Raw genomic sequence first — 21,848 nt, 5'->3', positions numbered from 1 at the left:
CCCGCGTTAGAATGCTAATGACACAGTACTCTGCAGGAGTAAGAAAACACATACCCAGCCGGTATGTGTGGGGAAGAGCACGCGGGGGGGGGGGAACAACCTTGAAACAGCAGCAGCTCAGGTAGTTCTTAAAGCCCTTTAACTCACATTTGAAGTCTCTGAAGCCCAGTTTTGGTGGCTGTTTAACTGGTTTGGAGGGATTGAGATTGCAATTGTTGAGCCATAGGGATTTGCTTGAAAAACAGTAGCAGGAAAAAAAATCTGAGAGCAGTGGCACAGCGTCGTATCGGTATCATGGGTTCAGGTATACACAGGGTCAATTGACAGGCTTGCTAATGCAGAGTGCAAGATTAATTGCCTTTGGTCAGCTTTTGCTTCACTATCTGAATATCATTATCAGGAACGTAAATGATTATGCTATGCAGCGAAATGCCACAATAGTCTCAGTGTCTCCTTTTATACTTGTCTCTTTTTAAACAGGGCTTTATCTAAATGCAAATGTGATTTCAGCCTTCTGATTAGGGCATTATACAGTCATCCATTCCAGAAAAGCACAATTAGTGCATTATTTTGTTTCTGACTCAACAGTTCTTGGTTTAGATAGTTTGTTTGTTGTACTATGCATGAAATTTATGAGAAGGAGATTTACAGTATTAGTCACAATTACAGCCAGATTTTGTGAGGTTGAGGTTTTTATTTTTCATGGCAGATAAAAATTGTAATATTTGTGGAGTGGTTTTGGAAGAAAAGCATTAATGCAGACTCTTACTATGCCCTATTGTCCTTTTTCGTGCAAAGTGAGGCGCAAATTAACTATGCAAACTCCGTGATGTCGTGGGGCGTACAAGTACAGAATTTAGTCGTACCTCTTTGCAGGATTTATTCAGCGTTGAATTGTGCTAAGATACTATGGCACTGTGTGAGAACCTAATGGTGGGTCGACTCATAAGATTATTTCTGATTAAACAACCATTTTAGTAAAATTGCCATCAGTTTTTCCATGCCCTGTGGTAGATTTCCAGTGAAGTGAGATAAGAAAGATCCAGTCCAGTTCCCCAAAGGGTTGTCTCCCAGCTGTGATAACATGGCAGTGGTTGGTGTGGAGTTGGCTGAGGCAGGAATGTGCAAAATCATAGTTGGTGGGACAGAGCACTTCAAAAGCAGTTAAAACTGTGTATGCCATTTGGAAGAGAAGGAGAACTGGATTGCACAATAGAGGTAGGATGTTGGAGGCAGCTCAGAAAGGTTAAAAGGGGGAAAGTAAGAAACCAGGGAAAGAGGAAGACCTGTCCAGATGACATCTTAATACGCCAGCTTGTAAGAAGAGTTTGATTTGATTTCATGGAAGCTGAATGCACATACAGAGAAGAAAAGAAAGAGTATTAGGATCTAATAAGGCATTAAATGTATTACCGCTTTAGGGTTTTATACAACTTTTCCATCTAGTAGGCTCTGAAATCATGTTAGATGTTGTACGTGGAGCTCACAGTTGAGCATTATAGTCCGTAAAAAGTTCTAATTATCTTTCTGCAGTTGCAGACTGAGGCACTGAATACACTGAAGTGTATTTGTGAAATTACAATGACAATGTTACAAGATTGTAATGGTCCTAAAGTGAGCAAAGTCCAGTATTTGGGGGAAAGTAGAAGAAATTTTTCTGACATTTCATGTGTTGGTCACATGATTTGAATTTAACAGTTCATTGTGTTCCTATGAAAAATACTGCAGTGGAAAAATGATAATTATGTAAAGTGAAACACATTTTTAATTCCATCGATCAGTTTAATCATTCCATGTTCATATGTTTATGAGACTTTGGTTTCCTGCTCTCTCCCGTAGATTAATTTATGCTGAAGCAGGCTGTCCTCTACATTCCCAACACATAAAGAATCTTTGCTTTTGTGACAGGAAATCCATAGCACCACTTAGGTTTAATTAGAGCGCAGTGACAGATAGGACTTCAGAGCCTAGAAACAACTCAACAAATAGGCCTTACTCCCAAAGCGTGTTCTGAGCCATGCCTTGACCTGGGATTCGGTGGGAATCTGGGAAATACAGGGTTAGGAGCCAAAGGTCAGTGGAACTGTCCCAGTTCTTACCAGCTAAGGATCACACCAAACAGACCTGTGTGTAAAGATAAGCTCGCGTTCAGATCAACAAAACACTTTTTCTATTAAAGCCTGAATGTCAGTGTAACAGAACATCTACAACTGCCGCTGAAGGAAGGAGGAAAGGGAGAACAGTGGCTGGAGCCAAAGATGTGCTGTATGAAGCTGGTCTAGTCCGTTAACCTCTGCCACTCACTGTCCTGTAGGCAAGCAGGCCCGTCTCACAGGGGTGCTCTAGTGTGTCCGCCAGACACGGGGAGACGCTCCGGGTACGGTAGTAGAACGTGTTCAGAAATACACTTCAAAAATGGCTGGCTGCAACACCTCGAAATAGTAGTCCTTAAGCTCCAGTAACTCAGAGGTCTTGCTTACCCTGCATGATTTCACATGGCTAAAAAAACCTTAAGGCTTCCAAAGTCAATGTGTGTGCTGCTGTACTCCTTGACTTCTTGTTATGAGAGAGAAGTGAAGCTAGATTTTGGTCCAAAATGTAAAATCCTTATCTTCTCTGTTCTTCTGAAACGGAAACATCAACATCTTCTATAAATTGAACGGTGTTGTGACAGAATCCCTTAAAATCAGTGTGTGTCAGGGATGTTGCTCAGTCTAAATATGTTGTTCTCAGTTTTGTCACCTGCAGTACAAAATGCAAAGGGAAAACTGAAGCGAGGGGATTCAGCATGGTGCTTATACGGTAAATGTTTATTACAATATATGGTGTGAATTAGTAACCCCAAAATACCTTAAGTAAAAAGATAAAAAACACCAGGTGAACTATTTAAATAATTCTATTTAAATAGTTGGGGGGGAAAGAGCCAGGTGTTGGGTGAAACTGCGTTTCCTGAACAGGAAAGCAAAGCAAAGGCATTTGCATAATAAAGCAAGCTTTGTCCAAGATGGTTTTCCTGAAGTTTCATTTGCATTTTCACTGATAGCTGGTAGGGGAATGCAGTGGTATCGCCAAATTGAGTGCTAGGAAGAAACTGGAGGAGGGTACCAAAATCTTCTCTGAAGGTCCGTTCGTATTGGAAGGGTTCCAGATTTGTTAAGAAAAAAACTTCAGAGGAAAAGTCAAGGAAGGAAGTCAGTGCTGAGAGTGATACCCAGGGTGGAGTGAAAGGTGTGTGCTGGCAGCATGCCCTCAGCTCTGACTGCTGGAAGCAGGCCTCAGGACTGACTGACCCCCTTCTGGGAAAGCGATTCTCAGGGAGATGCGCAGGCTGCTCTGTGTTCACTTTAACTTCTCTTTTTTCATAAATACAAACTCCTTGCTAATAAGCTTGATATGATTATATATCAAATCAGTGGTCTCAGGGTAAACTGATTAGAATTGAGTATATCTATTGCCAGTGGAGCTGCAGGTCTGCACACACCAGAAGCTTACTCTCAAATTGCTTAGCTCCCGGAGCCTGCCTGCTTAAGCTCATTGCAAAAAGTTTAAATTGGGATGAAAAGCAAATGAGGACTTCAACACTTGGAAAGTAAATAAATCAGCTGGAGTATTATACAATGAGGTAGGTGCCCAGTATGCCCAAACAAAACTGAGGCCCTACTCTGGATTAAGTTCTTTTCCTATATTTCTGTTTTCATAGTAGGTCACAGACATGGAATCATTCTACTTAAGTTTAAGCTTGTAACTCTAGCCTCTGTATCATAACGCTTGGTTTGCTCCTCCTGCATTCAGCAAGAGAACGGTAGGGAGGGATTCAGTCTGTTTTATCTGAGCCACGTTTTGGAGTTTATCTTTCTGCTGGTTGGAGGGGTGATACAGGGATCCCTTTACTGACCTTGGGGTATAATCACCTTATTCTACTCAAATACCAAAGTGAAATGAATTCAAACCAAAAAAATGCATGGAACTGATGTCTGGCATAGGTTTCATTGCAAAGACAAAGTGATATTTTAGAGAAAAGGTTGGAAGAGAGTGACATGAACATTCCTAAACCTGGGGGAGTTCTGATCTGTATTTTAAGCTGAACTTTTTAGGGCAAAGCCATAATTAGGAAATCTCATGTGCTTGGAAAATGGGCTGGCAAGTGGTGTAATCAGACTGAAACCATTTTGAATAGCCAGCTCTTGGTCTCTATTTCTGAAATTTTGTAAAATCTTTCTGCCCAGTATGTGTTTTGTTTTAGTTTTTCCTGGACAGTATACAAATCCTGTAGTGTGTGAGGATGAAAGACTGTTGTTTCACAAATACAAGAGAACAGAACTGGAATCAAGCAAGCAAAATGAAAAGATTGCAGTAGCGGTATAGAGCCAACTTATTGTCCTCCTGATGGAAGAATCGTTTTCTAATTGTTCATGAAACCTAATGGAAGCCATATTTTGGCTGTAAATAATTCTCACGAGGGACCATTGTGAAGTCTTACCTCATCTCTCTAACTTTACTAATAGAACATATCAAATATTCAAAAGCAGGCACACCCTAGGAAGCTCAACGTGCACCAAACCACTTGTTGGATACTAGAGAAAGGTGGGGCTGTCCAGAGGTTTTTCTGGTGCATCACTGACCTGTTGGAAGCCAGTGCAGATTTCTTTGTTATGTGTCAGTTGTGAGGGGAGAGGATAACTGGCAGAAGGTAAAGATTATGAGGACAGAATCCAAGCACCAAATAATGAAGGTTTTCTTACCCACAAGACATCATGATATTACACCCAACCATGGTGAGCGAGAGGGATTTGAAAATTAACTCCAGTTAGCGTCTGCTTCTGAGTGACCTGTAACTAAAAATAAAAAGGAAATACCACATCTTGCATTTTGTCCATGGAATCTCTCCTAAGTGGCATAACCATTTCAGTCCTGGAGGTCTGTATTCTAGAATCCAATAGTAACACCCAAATCAAAGTCACTATCTTAACCGTTACATTCAGCCCGCCTTTTGTCTCTTTGGTGTGCATTAGTTCTGACACCAGATGGGGCACTCCCAGCACAGGACTTCTGATTGCCGCATTTGGCTTTGGCATCACCCATCTCTCCACCTGGGGAACGTTCCCTGCCTGCTCTCCTGAGATCCCCTGAGTGACAGAGCTTTCCCTAGGGTTAATTAAGGCAGTGTACAAGCTGGACCTTGTGCGGGTCATCGGCAAGCGTGTTACATTAGCTGCGATGGGAAGTTACCCCAGCCATTACAGTGCCTTACAGATCAGGGGATTCAACTGTCTTTTTTTAAGCGCTTTTTTTTCTAACATTAATGGTAGGGTCATGGTAAACAGCACCATTCATTGATCTTTCAGCTCTCTGCAATCAAAAAGTCATATGGCATATTGGTAACAAAGGCTAGCTTGGGGTTTCTAAGAGGGAAAAAAAAGCCTGTAGCCTAGATTTCCAACTCTTAAGGGTGTTTTTCACTAGAGGGTTAATTGGCGTGTTTTATTGTATATCTTTAAATTAGTTTTAATAAGTTACATCACATAATTTACATCAGCTTATGAGATAGTAACTCGGTAAAGTACTCCCCTGAAACAGCCGTCTTTTTCTCTCGAAGGCTAGAAAAAGGTTTTCTTTCTGAAGTGTCATCAGAGCCTTTCTTTGGGGCTTCCATGGCACCTATCATTAGCCATGACTCACTATTTTTTAAGGACCTGCAGAAACAGTGTTATAAAACTTGCCTGTTGGTAGCAGCTAAGCAGGTGGTGAGCTGTATTGTGTGCTCTATTAGGCTCCACAAAAACATGTTCGTATTACTGTCACCTCCTCCCCATTCCCATCCCACCTGTTTGGCTCATCTGCTTCATTCTGCCTCATCTTATGACTTGTCATTAGTCTGCCTTGTAAATTCTTTGTGGCAGAAACTTTTTCTTTAGACATATTTGTATCCGTGAGTACCTACCACGATGAAGCCCAAGTTCTTGGCTGAAGAGTATGGGCCCAATCCCAATACAGAAAATAACGCTAATATTGCAAGGCTTTTTCTTATGCATCTTCTGTAGACAAGAAGCTCTGCCATAGGAACAGCCCTCTCTCATTTTACAGGCTGTTACCTTATTTTGAACCTAACTGCCTTTTGTCTAATTATGGCAGCATGGATTTCACCCAGTCTTTCCCTAATGAGCAGAAGCAGCAATGCCATGAATCGCTCAGATACAACCTTGTACTGTGGCTTGGTGCCATGAGTAAAGCAACATTGTAGAGGCCCACCCTTCAAGAATAGAGCATATAATGTGTTTTTCTCATAGAATTGTTTAACTTTCTTCACATAGGAGAGTCATACATAACCAGCATGAGTGTACACTAAAACCAGGGTATGAATAGAACACACAGAAGAAACTCCTGGGGCCAGAGCAGTAATCATATGTTTTTCTCTCTCCCCTTTTATCATAGAATCATTCAGGTTGGAAAAAAACCTCTAAAATCATCTAGGCCAACCTTTAACCTTAATAATACTTGCTGTTTTAATTTTAATTTACTGGCCATGGTTTTATTGTTGTAAAACTACTTTATACTTTTATTACTGTTTTTAATAAAATTCAGTGGATATCTTGATTTGTGTTCTTTGTTTTCAACAGCTGAAAAACGTGATAATGGCTCCACTACCAAATGCTCAATTAGTTCAGAACTCTTTGCAGTTACTTGCTTTTCAAATGTGCTTTGCAGTGAAGGTGCTGTATCAGAGCTGACTGACACTCGGAAGTATATCAGCTCTGAGCACTGCAAGGTCAGCAGAGTATTTTGTTGTCTTCAGAAGACAACTAGTATTTATTTCTTTATGGCTGTGAAATTTACATATTGGTCAATTCAGAGACAGAATTTTTTGCTTTATTTTTGTCCAGATCTGCATGGCTGATGCCTGGCATGTTGCTTACGTGACTCAGGGGAAGTGAGCAGAGCACCTGGTATGTATGTGCCTATTGGGCAAGTCTGGAAATTCTGGACATCTTGCAGCCCAGCCAGACTTAGAGATTTCTGGAGGTCTTGACCTAACATTTTCAAATTCCATTGAATTCAGATTCATGTGTAATGATCCCATGCATTAGCTTTAGAAATTCCATCGAAGAAGCCTACTAAGTCTTGTACTATCTCGTGTTACTGCAACTCTTCTTGTGTTGAAATTGAGCGTTGCTCCTGTCTGGGCACTCCTGGGCAGGCAGTGAGAAAGCAGAGCTGTGGCTGCACGGGTGGGATGCTTGGGCAGTTAGCTTGGAGGTGTTGGACCTGGAAGCCAGTGCAGTCTGTGAGATGTAATTAACTTCAGGTAAAAAGCATAAATTTCTCATCTGGAGCCTCAGCAGCCCATGCATGAGATGCTTATTGCGTTATTCTACTTGGAACTAAATTTGGCCAAAGAAATAACTTAAAGTAAGAAAAAAGAAAAAAAAAAAACAGAGTGATAAGAATCATAGCGGGTGCTAAAATAATTACTTACACCTACTTCATTATTTAGTTACTTATATATTATCTTTATTCTTAAGAGTAATGATGTAGAAGTGCTTTTTTCCAAATGTTAATTTAGCTCTCTGCAGATGGTAACCATCTGTTAAATGACAAGTCATTTACAGTATTTGATGAGCACTTTATATAGCTTGGATGGACTTAGTGTTACAATGTGTAAGTGTAGTTATTGAGGTGAAACTTGCTAGATTTGTTCTTTTCTTGTTGCTGTTCCAAAAATGAAAAATTTCAAAGCTAATGTTAAGCCACAAACCTCAGGCTCATACAAATAAACAGATCTCTTGAGGGCTGCCAATACTCTTTTGTTTCCTGTAGTGTTTTTTTTCTTCCTAAGTAAAAAAAAAAAAAAAAAAAAAAAAAGTATTAATTTGCAACACAGCTTAATATTACTATTTTAAAGGGATTTTCTCTGCTTGAACTGCACACTTCGTTTTTTTTTTTTCTAGTTTGATTGGTGACAAGTAAGCACTATGGTCCATAAACTAAACAAGTTCTGATGTATTTCACGTTGTTTTCTTCTAAAGATTTACTCAAGTTATGCTGCTAAATTTTAATTTACTGGCCTTGTTTTTATTGTTGTAAAACTACTTTACACCTTTATTACTGTTTTTAATAAAATTCAGTGGATATCTTGATTTGTGTTCTTTGTTTTCAACAGCTAAAAAACGTGACAATGGCTCCACTACCCAATGCTGAATTAGTTCAGAACTCTTTGCAGTTATATCGCTACCTGCTTCGATGCTGTAAGCAACTTCCCGAAGAAAATATTCGTCAGCATTACAGGCACGCAATCAGGCAGGTGAGAAACACATTTCTTTTCATTGGTGGAATTCAGAGGTGTGTGGTAGTTTCTTCTATGTTTATGTTCCCCCTACAGTTTTGGGCCAGCTTCTTACAACTTTGGGCATGTAAAATTTTCTGTAAGCTTGAAACCTTTGTGGATTCAAAGGGTTATGCTGGGAGTGTGTGAAGGAGCATTTCCTTTTGTCTGCTTTGAGTCTGAAACCTTCGATTTTTCCTTTGCTTTCATCTCTACTTCTTGTGTTAGTCCAGAGCGAACAGCAACTCCTTACTCACCTAAACACATCTTTTATGGTAACACTTGCTAGTTCCTCATCTGTTACTTTTTTTTCAGGACAGGTAAATCTCATCTAACTGCTTATATGGAAGTCATTTCATGTCTTTGATGTCCTGTGTCATTTGTAGTTTTACTGTACCAGACAACTTCAAGGAAGCTTCACTATTCAGTGTTTTTCTTAGGTGCTGTTGAATTTACTAGGATGTGAGATGCTTATTAAATTTAGTCATGTACTTTGCATTTCCACATAAAGTAAGGTATCATAGAATCATAGAATGGCTCAGGTTGGAAGGGACCTTAAAGATCACCTAGTTCCACCCCCTCTGCCATAGGCAGGGACGCCACCCACTAGATCAGGTTGGCCAAGGCCCCATCCAGCTTGGCCTTGAACACCTCAAGGGATGGGGCATCCACAACCTCTCTGGGCAACCTGCTCCTGTGCCTCACCACCCTCTGAATGAAGAATTTCCTCATAATGAAGAATTTCCTCCTAAATCCTAAATTCCCAAGGTTCCTCCCACATTCCTGAGGTACCTTTACCTCCTAAAGGTACCTCAATTGTTGTCTTGAACTGAGGTTCTCAAGAGTTTGTGATCATCTTCTTGGTATTTTTGCTGATGATGTTTGAAAGGAATAAAATGCTTAATATGAAATTACGTTTACTAAGCCTTGTTATGGAAATAGCATAGTCAGGTGCTATGAGATATGTTTTTACCTTTTCAGATAAAAAGTTTGTGTGCATCAAATTTTCTTTAGGTTTTAAAAGGGATCCTTATTTTGACAATTGTTCAGTAAGCTGGTCGTCAGTGTAACAATGATCAAATGTTGCAGAGTTTCAAAGTTCATGCGGATGAAGACAGTCCTGAGAGGATCCAGCAAATTATTAAGAGAGCCATTGAAGATGCTGACTGGGTCATGAATAAAGTAAGTGCATCAGATTGTTGAAGTTTTGCTCTGACTTAGTTCAAATCAAAGAATAAAACATTGCAAAGTGAATTAGGAACAGCAAACTGCTCTACTGTCCTGGACATGGAAGCACCTGAGTGAAAAGAAATAACCTAGCTGCTAGGGGGTTATGAATTTGATGGTTCTTGTTTAAAAATTCTTCGTTAATACAAATTTAAGTGTATTTTTTAGAATCATTGATGCTTTAAATTGATCTCTCTAATTTTTTTTGTTTCCTTTAAGAATTATATTAAATTTCAGCAGTGGTGACTAATTTAAGTTTATCATAGAGGAATGACACAAGTCACAGTTCATAGTTACACACTGGCTTCTTTCCTAACAGCAATCTGTCCTAGACATAAGTCTAGTGCTATGTTATTGTCTGCTATTGTCTTTTATATAATGCAAATAAAATAATATTTCTGAAGTTATTTGAGATAGTAAATAAAATGACACAGTCTAGGTTCAAAGTATTTAGCATGCATAATGACAAACCTTAGCGTAAAGCTCAAACTTCCCTAAGATTTGCATAGCACAGAACACTTCTTGGGAAAACTTACTGAGCGTGAAAATAGAATGCAGTACAAGTCATTAACAAATAATAAATAGTGCCCTGTCTTTTGTTCATATCTGGTGAATTAGAGTATCATCTGAAAGAATTTAACCAGTATTTGAGGTCTGTCCTGAGAGCCTGCAAACTTGTGAAATGCTCATTCAGGTTCAGAGCAAATTTCTATTTCCTTGATTATGGATTAGATTATACTGTTAGTTAGGCCTGGAGAAAGGCACGGCCTACTGAGTGGAGAACGCTCCCCTAAGGATTTTAAGCCCATCTAAAATTTGAACTACGGTATTTACACTGCTGTTGATAACAAGGCTGATTTAGTCTCATCTCTTGCTTTTCCTTGCTTATGGATATCTTCATTCTACTTTGTAGGTTTGCACTTGAACTGATTTCTGTCTTTTCTTATTTAAATATAGGTGCCTGCCCCCTGTGACCCTAGGCTCTAAAACCCCATGAACAGATGCCATTCAGACGGGTTCTTTGCGCTTCATGCATGGTATGATCACTGAAATATGTAATATTGTGCAGATATAAAGGCTTTCACAGCTTTTTGCAATGTGTAATAAATGGCGTTTAAAACTTGAGTCTGTGTCCTTTTTAAGAAGACTTTTTGCTGCCTTAATACATTTTCATCAGGAAAAACTCAACAGAAACACTAGGTATCTTAATTAAAATGAATTTAGGGGTGAAAGTTTCCTTTTGAAGCATTAGCTGGAGTTTTGAAGCTTTTAGCTGTACTTGGAGCTTTCTGCCTCTAGGTGGCAATGCATGCTGCTGTGCTCATCTGAAGTCCTAAGTATTTGGAGGTTGGATTTGTTTGCTTTTACTGTTTGTGAATTGTTGAGCTTCTTCACCTGCCAAAATAGAACTCAGGTGCTAAACCAGATGTATTCTGGGCAGACTTTATTTTTTCATGCAGCCATGAACGAAACAAAATTCCAGCTCCAAGTAGTCAAGCAGAATTTCAGGCAAGTGCTATAAAAGAAATGAAGGTCATACATGAAAGTTTATACAGTAAAGTATTGTATCAAAAAAATTCCTTTGTATCTGCTCATCCTTGCCCCTATGCTTCAAACATTCCTTCACTTTATTATTCTTTCCTCTCCCATCCCTGCTATTGTTCTCTCTCTAGTCCTTCATCTTTTCACCTCATCTTACACACCTTCAGCTTCTGTAGCTTTTGTCCCAGATCTTCTTCAATTCTGGTCTTTCTCATCTTGTCCCCCTACCACAGTTCTTTCTCCTTCACAAATCCCTTCCTGATAATTTGTAGAAGCATCAAAAAATACTAAGGTATTTTGTTGGGGCCACCTTCTACTTAATTTCAAATAATAAAGCACAAAGGTAATAGAATATCTCAAGAAAATAGGAACAAGCTTTTCTTCATATGGGAAAACTACTTATCTTTCTATGTACGTTTTTGGAAAGTGCATCTGTTTTAGTTTATCCTTCCCAAATTATTTGATGCAAGGTAGAACATAGAAAATTTCAACCTTGGCATTTGGAAAGGAATATACAGTATGAAACGAAACACTAATAAAAAAGCTCAAACAGATTTGATGATAGACATATGAATGTGCTACCTTTAATCAAGAGCAAAACAGCTGACCCATGCTGTATTCCAATTCTATTACATATATTCTGTTGTAGTGTGGAGATGCACTGACAGCTTTATATTGTTGCAATAGTGAAAACATTAAGACCCAGTAGCAGTAATAGTGTATGGAAACATGGTAGTTTCCTAAACTTTAAGTGTAGTGTGCTCAGCAACCCTCCGTTGCTTTCATTATCTTTCATTAGCTTTATGTAGTGAGAAGTATATTGATTTCTTAGTTACTTAATAAGATAATTGCATGTGTTTATATCATTCTTACATGCATGTTATTTAATTTGTGGATAGTTCAACAGGGAATACACCATGGAGCTGGAAGATGCAACTATGGCATGTCTGCAGCTCCAAATGTCTGAGGTGCCAGCTGAGAGATGGGAACATCAGACCCGGAGGTATGAGAGCTCTAAGTGGTATGGCAGGACCAGGATCTGTGAATTTTAGTCTTTGGCAACTGGTAGAGCATGCAGTTCTTTATAGGGTGAAGAGGGGGAACATGGTTGCTGAGGCAGGAGACATGACTAAATATTTTGACAGTAGTGATTCAGGGCATGATGAGATGCCTGAGTCATTTTCTTTTATACAAACATAATCTCATTTTCAAAATAAAAAACCTTTTAATAGAATGGGAATATGATGTGAAGATAACTTTATTTACTCTGTTACAGAACAGTTAATTTCCTTGGTGGTGGGGAGACATGATGCAAACAATTTTTTACTTCCTTGTGATAGTGAAAGTAACCTTGCTTTCTGTCTGAGACAGACGTTTCTCTAATGACTGGGCAGTCATCTGCATAGCCGAGGCTTTCCTCCTTTCAACACACAAAACACATGCTGGTCTTCAGCAGCATAATTTGGGATGAAAGATGTTTTAGCCTAAATATAGATGACAATGTGAACTCTAAAACAGGATTTAAGCAGAGATTCAATACTTTAGACCAAAATTATTATCCGTAAAAACCTCTACTCAGAAGTCATTTGATCCTGGATGTGCCCAAATTTACCTGTCACTCTCCTGTTTGACCTGAGAGTTTGTGCAGTAAATAGAGTTCTCTTCATCAACTCTGTGCCTTTCTACCACCCAGCCTTGCTGAGACTGAAGGACTGTTCTCTGTTTCACCAATGTCTTAATTTGGTGTTAATACCACTGTGCTAATGATTGCCTGTCAATCACTGTAACAGGACCCAATGTGAGAAAGACTTGTACAATCATAGGCATAACTTGACTTCTGCTGCTCACATGGGAATACTTAATTGGAAAACCTCCTCAAGGGCTCTGATGGCAGTTGCAAAAAAAGCTATCAACCCCCAATAGATTGGTGTATTCGTGTTTCCCTATTTAATCATTTAGAATTTTTGAAAATAAAGATGTTGGGTGCAAAATAAGTAATATTGAATAAAAGACTGCTGAATCAACAGTTGAATGAGCAGTGTAAACTTTTATCACTAACTTTGCAATAGCAGTTAGCGAATGTAATGCAAAGGATAATGTCAGTAAAAAGGGATAGGCGTATTCCATTTATGAGTTCCTTATTTTAGTAAAAAGAAACCAAAGTCTACTTCTGTAATTGTACATCATGCCAGTTCTGGTAAGAAAAGGATGATTGGTAGGTATATGAAATAATTGAATAACTAAGGGCTCACCAGAAGGTCATGTCAAAGCCTCAGGTTTTGTTGGCCCCAGTGACAAAGCAAATACTCTGTTACCAATGCTGCTTTCAGTGTGGAATGTTATCACTGGCCATTCATCAGCCTGCAAGTTTTCATTGTGTTTACAAATTAAGATCTACATTCTGGAAGCAACAATTTTGCAGCTCATTACTGTAAGACCTTAGGTCAATAACTGCTCCTAAGTACTCCTGTACAAGTTTACTTAAGTAGCATTAACTGTTCAAAGGCTGTGTGTGCATGGACAACTCTGTCAGTTAAGCTATAGATAGGGTTTCAGAGAAGACTTGTACAAAACAAACATTAGAACAAAGGAAAAGACAGTTGAAAGACTGTCAGCTTAAAAGGTTGGGTAAATTACTTCTAATTTTTTAAGTATGGAGAAAGATTATTTGTATCACATTTCAGCTGTGGAAAATGAGAAACAATTTCTAAGTCGTTAGCTCCAGGTTATAGACTTACCAAAACTGAGTCTGAGGCTAGAACCAAATCTGGTGCTTTATTTTCTGTATGTGTAAACATTGGGAGCATAAAGCTGGAATTTTATGGAAATGACCCAGACGGTACAAATATGGAAGTGACATGTCTGGAAACACTGGAACAATGACAATTTACTAGGGAGTTGGTTGATGCATTTTGTTTAGTGTATAGGTTCTTGCTCTTAAACCTGCAAATGTGTTAAGGGGTCGACTTCTGTTATTACCAGCCTCAGAGCCCCATGTAGAAGCTTTCTGTTTAGTAAAAGTCTTTTTTTAATTTGCTCATATCAGGTTTTGCTATTTGCAATTAGGTTTGTTAATGTGTGGCTTATCTAAAATACAGGAAAACATTCTGCACTTGCCATTTGTAAAGAGATGTATATTTATCTGATCACACTCTTATGCCAAAGATGTTACCAATTTCAGTTTATTCTCACCACTTAAAGTCATTTGAGCCTCGTGGATACTGAGTAAATACTTCCATCCCAAGCCAGGCTTTGCTTAACATAATTTGTCAATAATTGAGTATTCTTTAAATCATTCTTTGAACTCTAGCACTTTGTAAACTTTTTCATTTGCTTTGTTATGTCACAGATGTAGGTTTTTTTTGTTTAGAGACAAATGAGCTTAAGAATATAATGCTAAACAAAAACATCTTGTCTGTGGCGTTTGGCTTATTTTCAAATGTCATGAGGAAATGGTCCTTACTGTGATAGAATAAAGAGCAAGTGTACACAATATTTCTGAGAGAAATAATATTCACTGTGATCTTTACTAAGGGAAATAGTTCCTTATTTGTAGGTAGCTTTTAACTTGGCGCAATAAAGGGTGCCTTCGCATAAAGCTGTGATTAGATGCAAACTGAACAAGTAGCTCAGTGGCTGAGTCTTAGATGCTCAGTGGCTCTCTGAAATACAGATAACGTTCATTATCAGAGTCCTTGTCCTGTAAACTGTAAGCAGTAATCTTGAGAACTATATGCCCCACAACGTAATGTCACTTGGTATTACAGAATCACAGAATGGCCGAGGTTGGAAGGGACCTCTGAAGATCATCTAGTCCCTGTGGAGCTGGATCACCTAGAGCACCTTGCGCAGGATGGCATCCAGATGGGTTTTGAATATCTCCAGAGAAGGAGACTCCACAACCTCTCTGGGCAACCTGTTCCAGTGCTGTGACCCCCTCACAGTAAAGAAGTGCCCTCTCATATTCAGATGGAACCTCCTGTGCTTCAGTTTGTGCCCATTGCCTCTTGTCCTGTTGCTGGGCACCACTGAAAAGAGTCTGGTTCCATCCTCTTGACACCCTCCTTTCAGATATTTATACACATTCATGAGGTCTCCCCTCAGTCTTCTCTTTTCCAGGCTAAGCAGGCCCAGCTCTCTCAGCCTGTCCTCGTACGACAAGTGCTCCAGTCCCCTCATCATCTTCGTAGCCCTTCTCTGGACTCACTCCATCAGCTTCCGTGTCCCTCTTGTGCCGGGGAGCCCAGAACTGGGCACAGTACTCCAGATGTGGCCTCACCAGGGCTGAGCTGGGGGCAAGATCACCTCCCTTGACCTGCTGGCAAGTCTTCCAAATGCACCCGAGGATACCATTGGGCTTCTTGGCCACAAGGGCTCATTTCTGACTCATGCTCAGCCTGCTGTCCACCAGGACTCCCAGGTCCCTCTCTGCAGAGCTGCTCTCCATCAGGTCACCCCCCAGCCTGTACTGGAGCCTGGGGTTATTCCTCCCTGCGTGCAGGACCCTGCACTTGTTGAATTTCATGGGGTTCCTCTTGGCCCAACCCTCCAGCCTGTCGAGGTCCCTCTGAATGGCAGCACAGCCCTCTGGGGTATCAGCCAGCACAACCCCCTGAGCTCTGCCATGCAGCCAGCTGCCAGCCCACCTCACTGTCCACTCAGGTAGCCCGCACTTCCTGAGTTTGTCTATGAGGATGTTCTGCAATACAGTGTCAAAAGCCTTGCTGAAGCCGAGGTTGACCACATCCACCACTCTCCCCTCATCTACCCAGCTAGTCATCCCATCGCAGAAGACTGTCAGATTGGTTAAGTATGACTTCCCCTTGGTGAATCCATGCTGACTATTCCTGATCACCTTCTTACCTCCCCATGCTTGGAGGTGTCATCCAAAATCACACATGTTTACCTGAGAAGTGTCTTTGTCAAGAACTGTGTTCTAAAGCAAGTAAATAACCCATGGAAATGGCTTCACGCGGTGCTGTGCTGCCCATTTGGTCAGCTGCTTTGCTGTGGTGTTTCCTACTGCCGAGGGGCTGTGTATTTCTTCTTGAGCGTGAGCCAGCTGGTGTGTCTTTCAACTTTTGTATTATTTGGTTTAATTTATCTTATACTTCTGTCAAGCCAGATTTTATGAAATAGTGTTAACTGAAATACACACTAGTCATCAAGTATTCCTTTCAGCTCGTGATTAATCAGGGCAGACATTAAATAATAATAAAAAAGTTATTTGAAGAATATTTTCTGTTTTGCTCATAACTGTTTGCTGATATTTAAAATAGTTTTTAGAAGTTCAGAAGCAGATGGAGGCATCTGCCACTTGCAGGTAACAGTTTAATGTTTGGTTTTGTCATTAGTCGGAGAGGTGCCCCCACTGCACGCTTAAACAAAGGGGGAAACCCTACGCGCTTAAGTAACCTGGGAGAGTCTGAAGAGAATTCTGGACCTGGTGTTTGTTGTCCTGACCTAGGTCCTGGGAGGCATAAGAAGTTAAGTTCCCTGTTCTGTCATTATTAACCCGGGTGCCTTTTCCCCCAGAAGAATCATATTCTACATCAATCCATTTAGAAAAGGATTAACTTGTGTTTTGAGTCAATAACTTCTGAGCAAACTTTGTTTGGATGCTTAACAGCCTCATATATAGTCCTCTATCAGCTGCTGCCCCCCAGCATTAGGTTGAACCTCTTTGTTACATGTGCTTCCTTCTGTTTGTGTTAAGCTTCATCTGTTTAAAAACTAGTGCGCTTTATGTCCTTCTATTATTACAGCTTATTTTTTGCACAGTGTGTGGTACCCTTCCGTGCTTCTTGAAAGATTTTTTTAAAATAGTGTTTTGATTAAGATTTCCTGCTATTCCACAGAACAGTTTAAAATATTTTAAAAGTGTTTTTTAAAAGACATAAAGTGGACAAATTCTTGTAACTATTAGATTGACGTATGCTCTGTATTAGGTAACATCACACAGGATCAGGGATTTTCTCAGTTTTACCTTCATTTTCTCTGTAGTCATTTAATCCTCAGAAAGTCAGCTGTATCTCAGATGGTATGAAACAAGGAACAAGGAAAACAGTGTGTTTCAAAACATCAAACAGAAGTTAGCAGCCTGGAAAGTATTATATCATGATGGCAGACGGGTATAGACTGTGTTTGCTGGTGACACCTCCCTAATACTCACTGATCTGAGGACTGATTTTCATGCCTAAAAATAAAGCATTGGTTTTCCACAATTGTGCAACTGCAAGGGCTCTCTTTTATTTTTTATTTTTTTATTTTTTTATTTTTTTTTTTCTATTTAGAGACCACAAAGTAGTGTTTAATTGTGTAGAGAATGCAGAAACCTGTTGTGTCTTGGAGAGACTTTTCTCCCCGAGGAGATCTGTGGAGTTTATCTTCTGATAGCTGAAAGCATATCACAGAGAAGGTTGCAGCTTTATAGCCAAGATTTTCAAAAGTAATTCTCATCTTGCTTGTAGATACTTAACTTGGAAGACCTTAAAAATTATGCTTGGTGTTACTTTGCTGTTTCACTGTGTTGCCATATAAGATCTGGAAAATAAGATCACTTTTCTGGACTGCGGTTTCGTATTTTGTCTTGTCCATTTGGATTATGTGGAAGGGTCTCTCTTTTACTATCTGTGTAACAACGCATAATTGTAACTGCAACCAACAGTTGGGGTGTCACGATCAAGACAGTAAGCAACAACTCATAGTGGATCTGGGTACTGTTTTTGTTGCGGTGGGTTTTATTTTCTTTTTCGTTTGGTTTTCTTTGGTTTTGGTTTTTGTTGTTTGCTTTGGTGGGTTTTGTTTTGTTGTTTGATTTTTTGTTGCATTTAAGAACCAAGGGAATTTGAGCTTTTACCTCTCTGTTTAGGACTTTGATGACAAGTGACCAAATGACAGTTAAATGGTTATTCCCCTACTAACATGATGCTGAATTGGGAAGATATTAGAATGGTCACAGTCACTTTAAGAAGCATTATTTAAGAAGCATCAGCCTAAAAATAGAGAGAAATCGAAATTCTGCTCCCAGCTGACATAATAATACAACCAATAGTATTTCACACAGTTACATGCTACTGAGTCTGGTAATTTCTCGTTGTTTAAATGCAGATCTTCTGTAAAGACACCTGGTATGCATTATGAAATTTAAGAAATAGTTAATCCCTGCCCTGTATTTGTTCATTATCCTTTAAGTTCCGTCATAAGCAATAGTGCAGGTTTTACAGCTGATTTAATAATACAAAGAATGTATACAATATGAATGGTAGCATAAAAAGTAACTTGAATGAAAATCCGTGTGTAGCTGAGGGAGAAATGGAACCTAAACACTCATCTAACAAAGGCACTTTAGTAGGAGCAGATCAGGTACCAAACTGAACCTGTAACCAGCTGACTTCACAGTATGCTGTGCTTGTGTGATTTTATTTATTTATTTATTTACTACTAAGAATTTATTTTCTAATTTTTGTCTTAAAGAAATCACAGGTCATAATGGTACAACTTTGGTCTGTAGAACTCTCTAACAATCTAAGAACCTGGAGTTCATAGAGTGCTTGTTAAAAGAAAAACCAAGATAAATCTTGCCATTATGCATTACCGAGTTCTGCCTTGGTCTGTAAGAACAAAGATATTCTGTATAATTACTTCTCTGGTTGTTTACTTCTCATGCTGTTCATTGGTGATCTGATCTAAATCCTCTGAAGTAAAAGGTAAGACCTCTGTGTACTTCAGTGAGCATTCGGTCAGATTTTCCACCATTTTTCACTGCCTGGAATACTTACAGATATATACCATGCTTAATCATGTTAACCAGAATTAAAAGTGAGATGCTTTTGTTTGTCTCATTTTACAAAACTTAGTTTTTAAAACTTAGTCCAAAAGCAAGTACATTCCTCCTTGTTACAATGGCTAAATATGGGGAAGACAAAAGGAGGATTTTAAAGTTTCTTTGACCACTGATTATTTGCCTTCATTTGCCATGCCACATATAATGTTTTGGAAAAGCAAACATTACAGAAGACAGCAGCATGTCTTTTACTGAGGAACTACACTCCCTTTTTTTCTCATTTTTTACTTTGTCAATATCAACACCTTCAGTGTGTTCAAAATTTAGTTGATGGATTGCTGATCATTAAGTTTATACTGTGCTCATCTGTGTTTATCAACGTGCACCTGGAGTCTTCCTCTTTGATGACAATGGTCACCAATTCTCCATGGTGCATTCAGTTCTGTCAGTTATCAGAGGTGGGGTGGTGGGCTTGTTTGGTTTGTGGTGGTGTGGGTTTTTGTTTGTTTGTTTGTTTTCCAAAATTATCTAACTGGGTAGGAGTTGGTCTGAGATGAGGAAGGTAGTGCAAAAAAACTACCAAAAGTATTCATGAGCTGTCACTTATTCTTATCCAGAACTATCAGACATTGCATGGGCAGAAAGTGTGGCTATGTCATTATGTGCTTGGAAAGTCATTGTTACTGACACGGTCATTCTACCAAATCAAGACATTTGTTAACTGTGAGAATTAGTCTTTTCATTATGAAGTCATTTCAGGATGTCCGTCATCTGTCTTACGTTCAGATTTGCACTTCTGTTGACAAGAAATGAGATTTCAAAAGCAGAATCATGAGAGGAAATAGAACTAGTACCAACTATCTGTTGGTACTGGATTGGCTCAAACTTGTACAAGAGAAGAAAGGAGGAAATAATGCAGTGGTTTTCAGCTTGTGCTGGTCATAGAGCTGTCCTGAACTACTTTAACTTTATGGACAGTGTTGTAAAGACACAGAAAATTCCCCTGTACGGTCCCTTCTGCCAAGTTACAGATGACTAAGCCAAAACTAATCATAAAAATAAGATGAGGCAAGAACATGCTAGAAGTAGAATTGCTGTCACTCAGGAACCTTTAGGCATTGTAAACAGTGAAGTCCAGTCTACATCAGCTACTTTTGCTTAGGTGGCTGTGTCCCAAATATAACCTTACTGCAATAATTAGATGAAACGTTTAGACTGCATTACATGATTATTTTACAGCCTATCCTTTTAGGAATAGAGACAAAAAAAATCTTATGGATAATCAGAGCACCTCCTAATTAATTTGTAGTACTCCTTTCTTTTTATTAGGACCGTTTATTATAGATTAAACCCTACGACTTAGCCCATTTCATAATTAAGTCCATAACTTTCTAGAATCTGACCTTACTAAATTTCAACACAATTTTTTCCACATCTGTTTTTTTTCTTCTTCTTTTTATTAAGTGACTTGTCTAACTCCCAGGTGCTGTTCCCTCTTCCCAGCGTAGCTTCACAGGCTAGTTTTCCTGTCAGGAATTGGAGGAATAAGCGGTGTTTGTCCCAGACCAAACTAAATAGTACAGCACTAGCCTGGAACCGTTAAAGAAAGAAAGTGGGTCGGGAAAACCAGCACAATCAGAATATCTGCTGCTTCTTCTGCTGGAATACTGTTTCTAGCTTGTGCCCCAATAGAAGTAAGACATCAAGAAATGAGAGTGAGTTCAGTGGAGGAACACCAAGATGGCCAGGGACTAGGGCACATGCCTCAAGAGCAGAGGCTGAAGGAGCTGGACTTATTCACCTGGAGAACAGGAGACCCAAGGGACCCAGTAGCAGCTTCCAACACCTATGAGGAGGTCGCCGAGGAGATGGAGCCAAGTTCTTCACAGCAGCACATGGTGGGAACATGAAAAGCAATGGGCAGAAAATTAAATAAATTCAGACTGGGTATAAGGAAAAACTTTTTTTTTTTTTTTGCCATGAGGACATTTTAGCGGTGCAGGAGGTTTCACAGAGATGGTGTGCACTCTCCTTCCTTGGAAGCTTTCAAGACCAGCCTGGATCAAGCCCTGAGCCACCTGCTCTGATCTCATTGCTGACCCTGGTTTGAGCAGGAGGTTAGACTAGATGAACTACTAGGGGAAGGATAACAAAGGCATTATGCTGTGAGGAAAAAAAAAGTACTTGAAAGCACTTTTTTTATTGTTTCTCGCTACAGGTAATGATCTTTAATCATTTTCTAATGAATTAACTTCCTGCTCTCTTAATCTATGATGGAACAATGTTCCTTCTGTTTGCATCTAAAGTTATCCTTAGTGTATTACCCACTTTAGCATTAAGCAAAAATGTGATTTTCAGTATTTTAAAAGTGTACCTATGTGCTTCCAAAACAGAACATAGCAAAAATAGATTTCAGGCTTTGGGGATTTTGGTAGAGTTCCCAGCAGACTTAATAATAACCTTTCTGAGAGCTCATTAAATGCTGAAGAAAGATTCTCTGTTAGTATTTCATAAAAAAAAATAAAAAAAAATAATAAAAAAAGGCAATATATTTTGCAATTGCAGCATTAAAAACATATGAAGTCATTCATTTAGGAGCAAGTTAATTGGAAAGGTAAGAAACAACCACATTTCAGAACTCAGTGATGGGACATTGGATTGAGAGAACTCACTCAGTGCTCAGACTGACCTTAAACATTAATTTGATGTGAGTGGTGGGTAAATTTTCAAGTTCTATTAAGCTGAAGAACATGACCCACCTTCCATGATAACAGAATTATAATGGTACTTTTTAATAGGGTGCCTAAATCAACTTTCAAAACTGTATCAATTATTATTCACTATAAACTGTATAATTCTCTATTCAACTTCTGTTTTCTGAGCAATTTCTGTAGAAGTGATATGTTTTCATGATATTTCTAGTATATTCCCATGAGACATAATAGAGCATTTAGTTGTATTTGGCTTATATTG

General features: G+C 39.2%; 2 protein-coding genes across 8 annotated transcripts in view; both read left to right on the top strand.

Moving 5' to 3' along the window:
• The window catches only part of LYRM9 (LYR motif containing 9), a 31,933-nt gene extending 22,090 nt beyond the window's left edge, over positions 1-9,843 (top strand). For 3 of the 7 annotated variants that reach the window (XM_035343128.1, XM_035343127.1, XM_035343126.1), the window contains exons 3-5: positions 6,882-6,944; positions 8,159-8,299; positions 9,410-9,843. In XM_035343128.1, the coding sequence (XP_035199019.1) occupies positions 8,174-8,299; positions 9,410-9,523 (240 nt within the window). In that variant the 5' untranslated portion in view covers positions 6,882-6,944; positions 8,159-8,173 and the 3' untranslated portion in view covers positions 9,524-9,843. Of the gene's footprint in view, positions 1-6,699; positions 6,767-6,881; positions 6,945-8,158; positions 8,300-9,409 lie in introns of those variants that run through there. The other 4 variants (XM_035343124.1, XM_035343123.1, XM_035343125.1 and 1 more) reach the window with 2 other exon arrangements.
• Positions 9,844-9,885: 42 nt separating this feature from the next.
• NOS2 (nitric oxide synthase 2) overlaps positions 9,886-21,848 on the top strand; it is a 37,917-nt gene continuing 25,954 nt past the window's right edge. Inside the window, exons 1-2 of the mRNA XM_035343447.1 lie at positions 9,886-10,584; positions 11,989-12,092. The gene's annotated coding sequence lies outside the window, so the exon portion shown is untranslated. The remainder of the gene's footprint in view (positions 10,585-11,988; positions 12,093-21,848) is intronic.

Source organism: Oxyura jamaicensis, chromosome 19 (assembly GCF_011077185.1).
Source record: "Oxyura jamaicensis isolate SHBP4307 breed ruddy duck chromosome 19, BPBGC_Ojam_1.0, whole genome shotgun sequence".
NCBI lineage: Eukaryota > Metazoa > Chordata > Aves > Anseriformes > Anatidae > Oxyura > Oxyura jamaicensis.
This window is presented reverse-complemented; position numbering and strand designations above follow the sequence as displayed.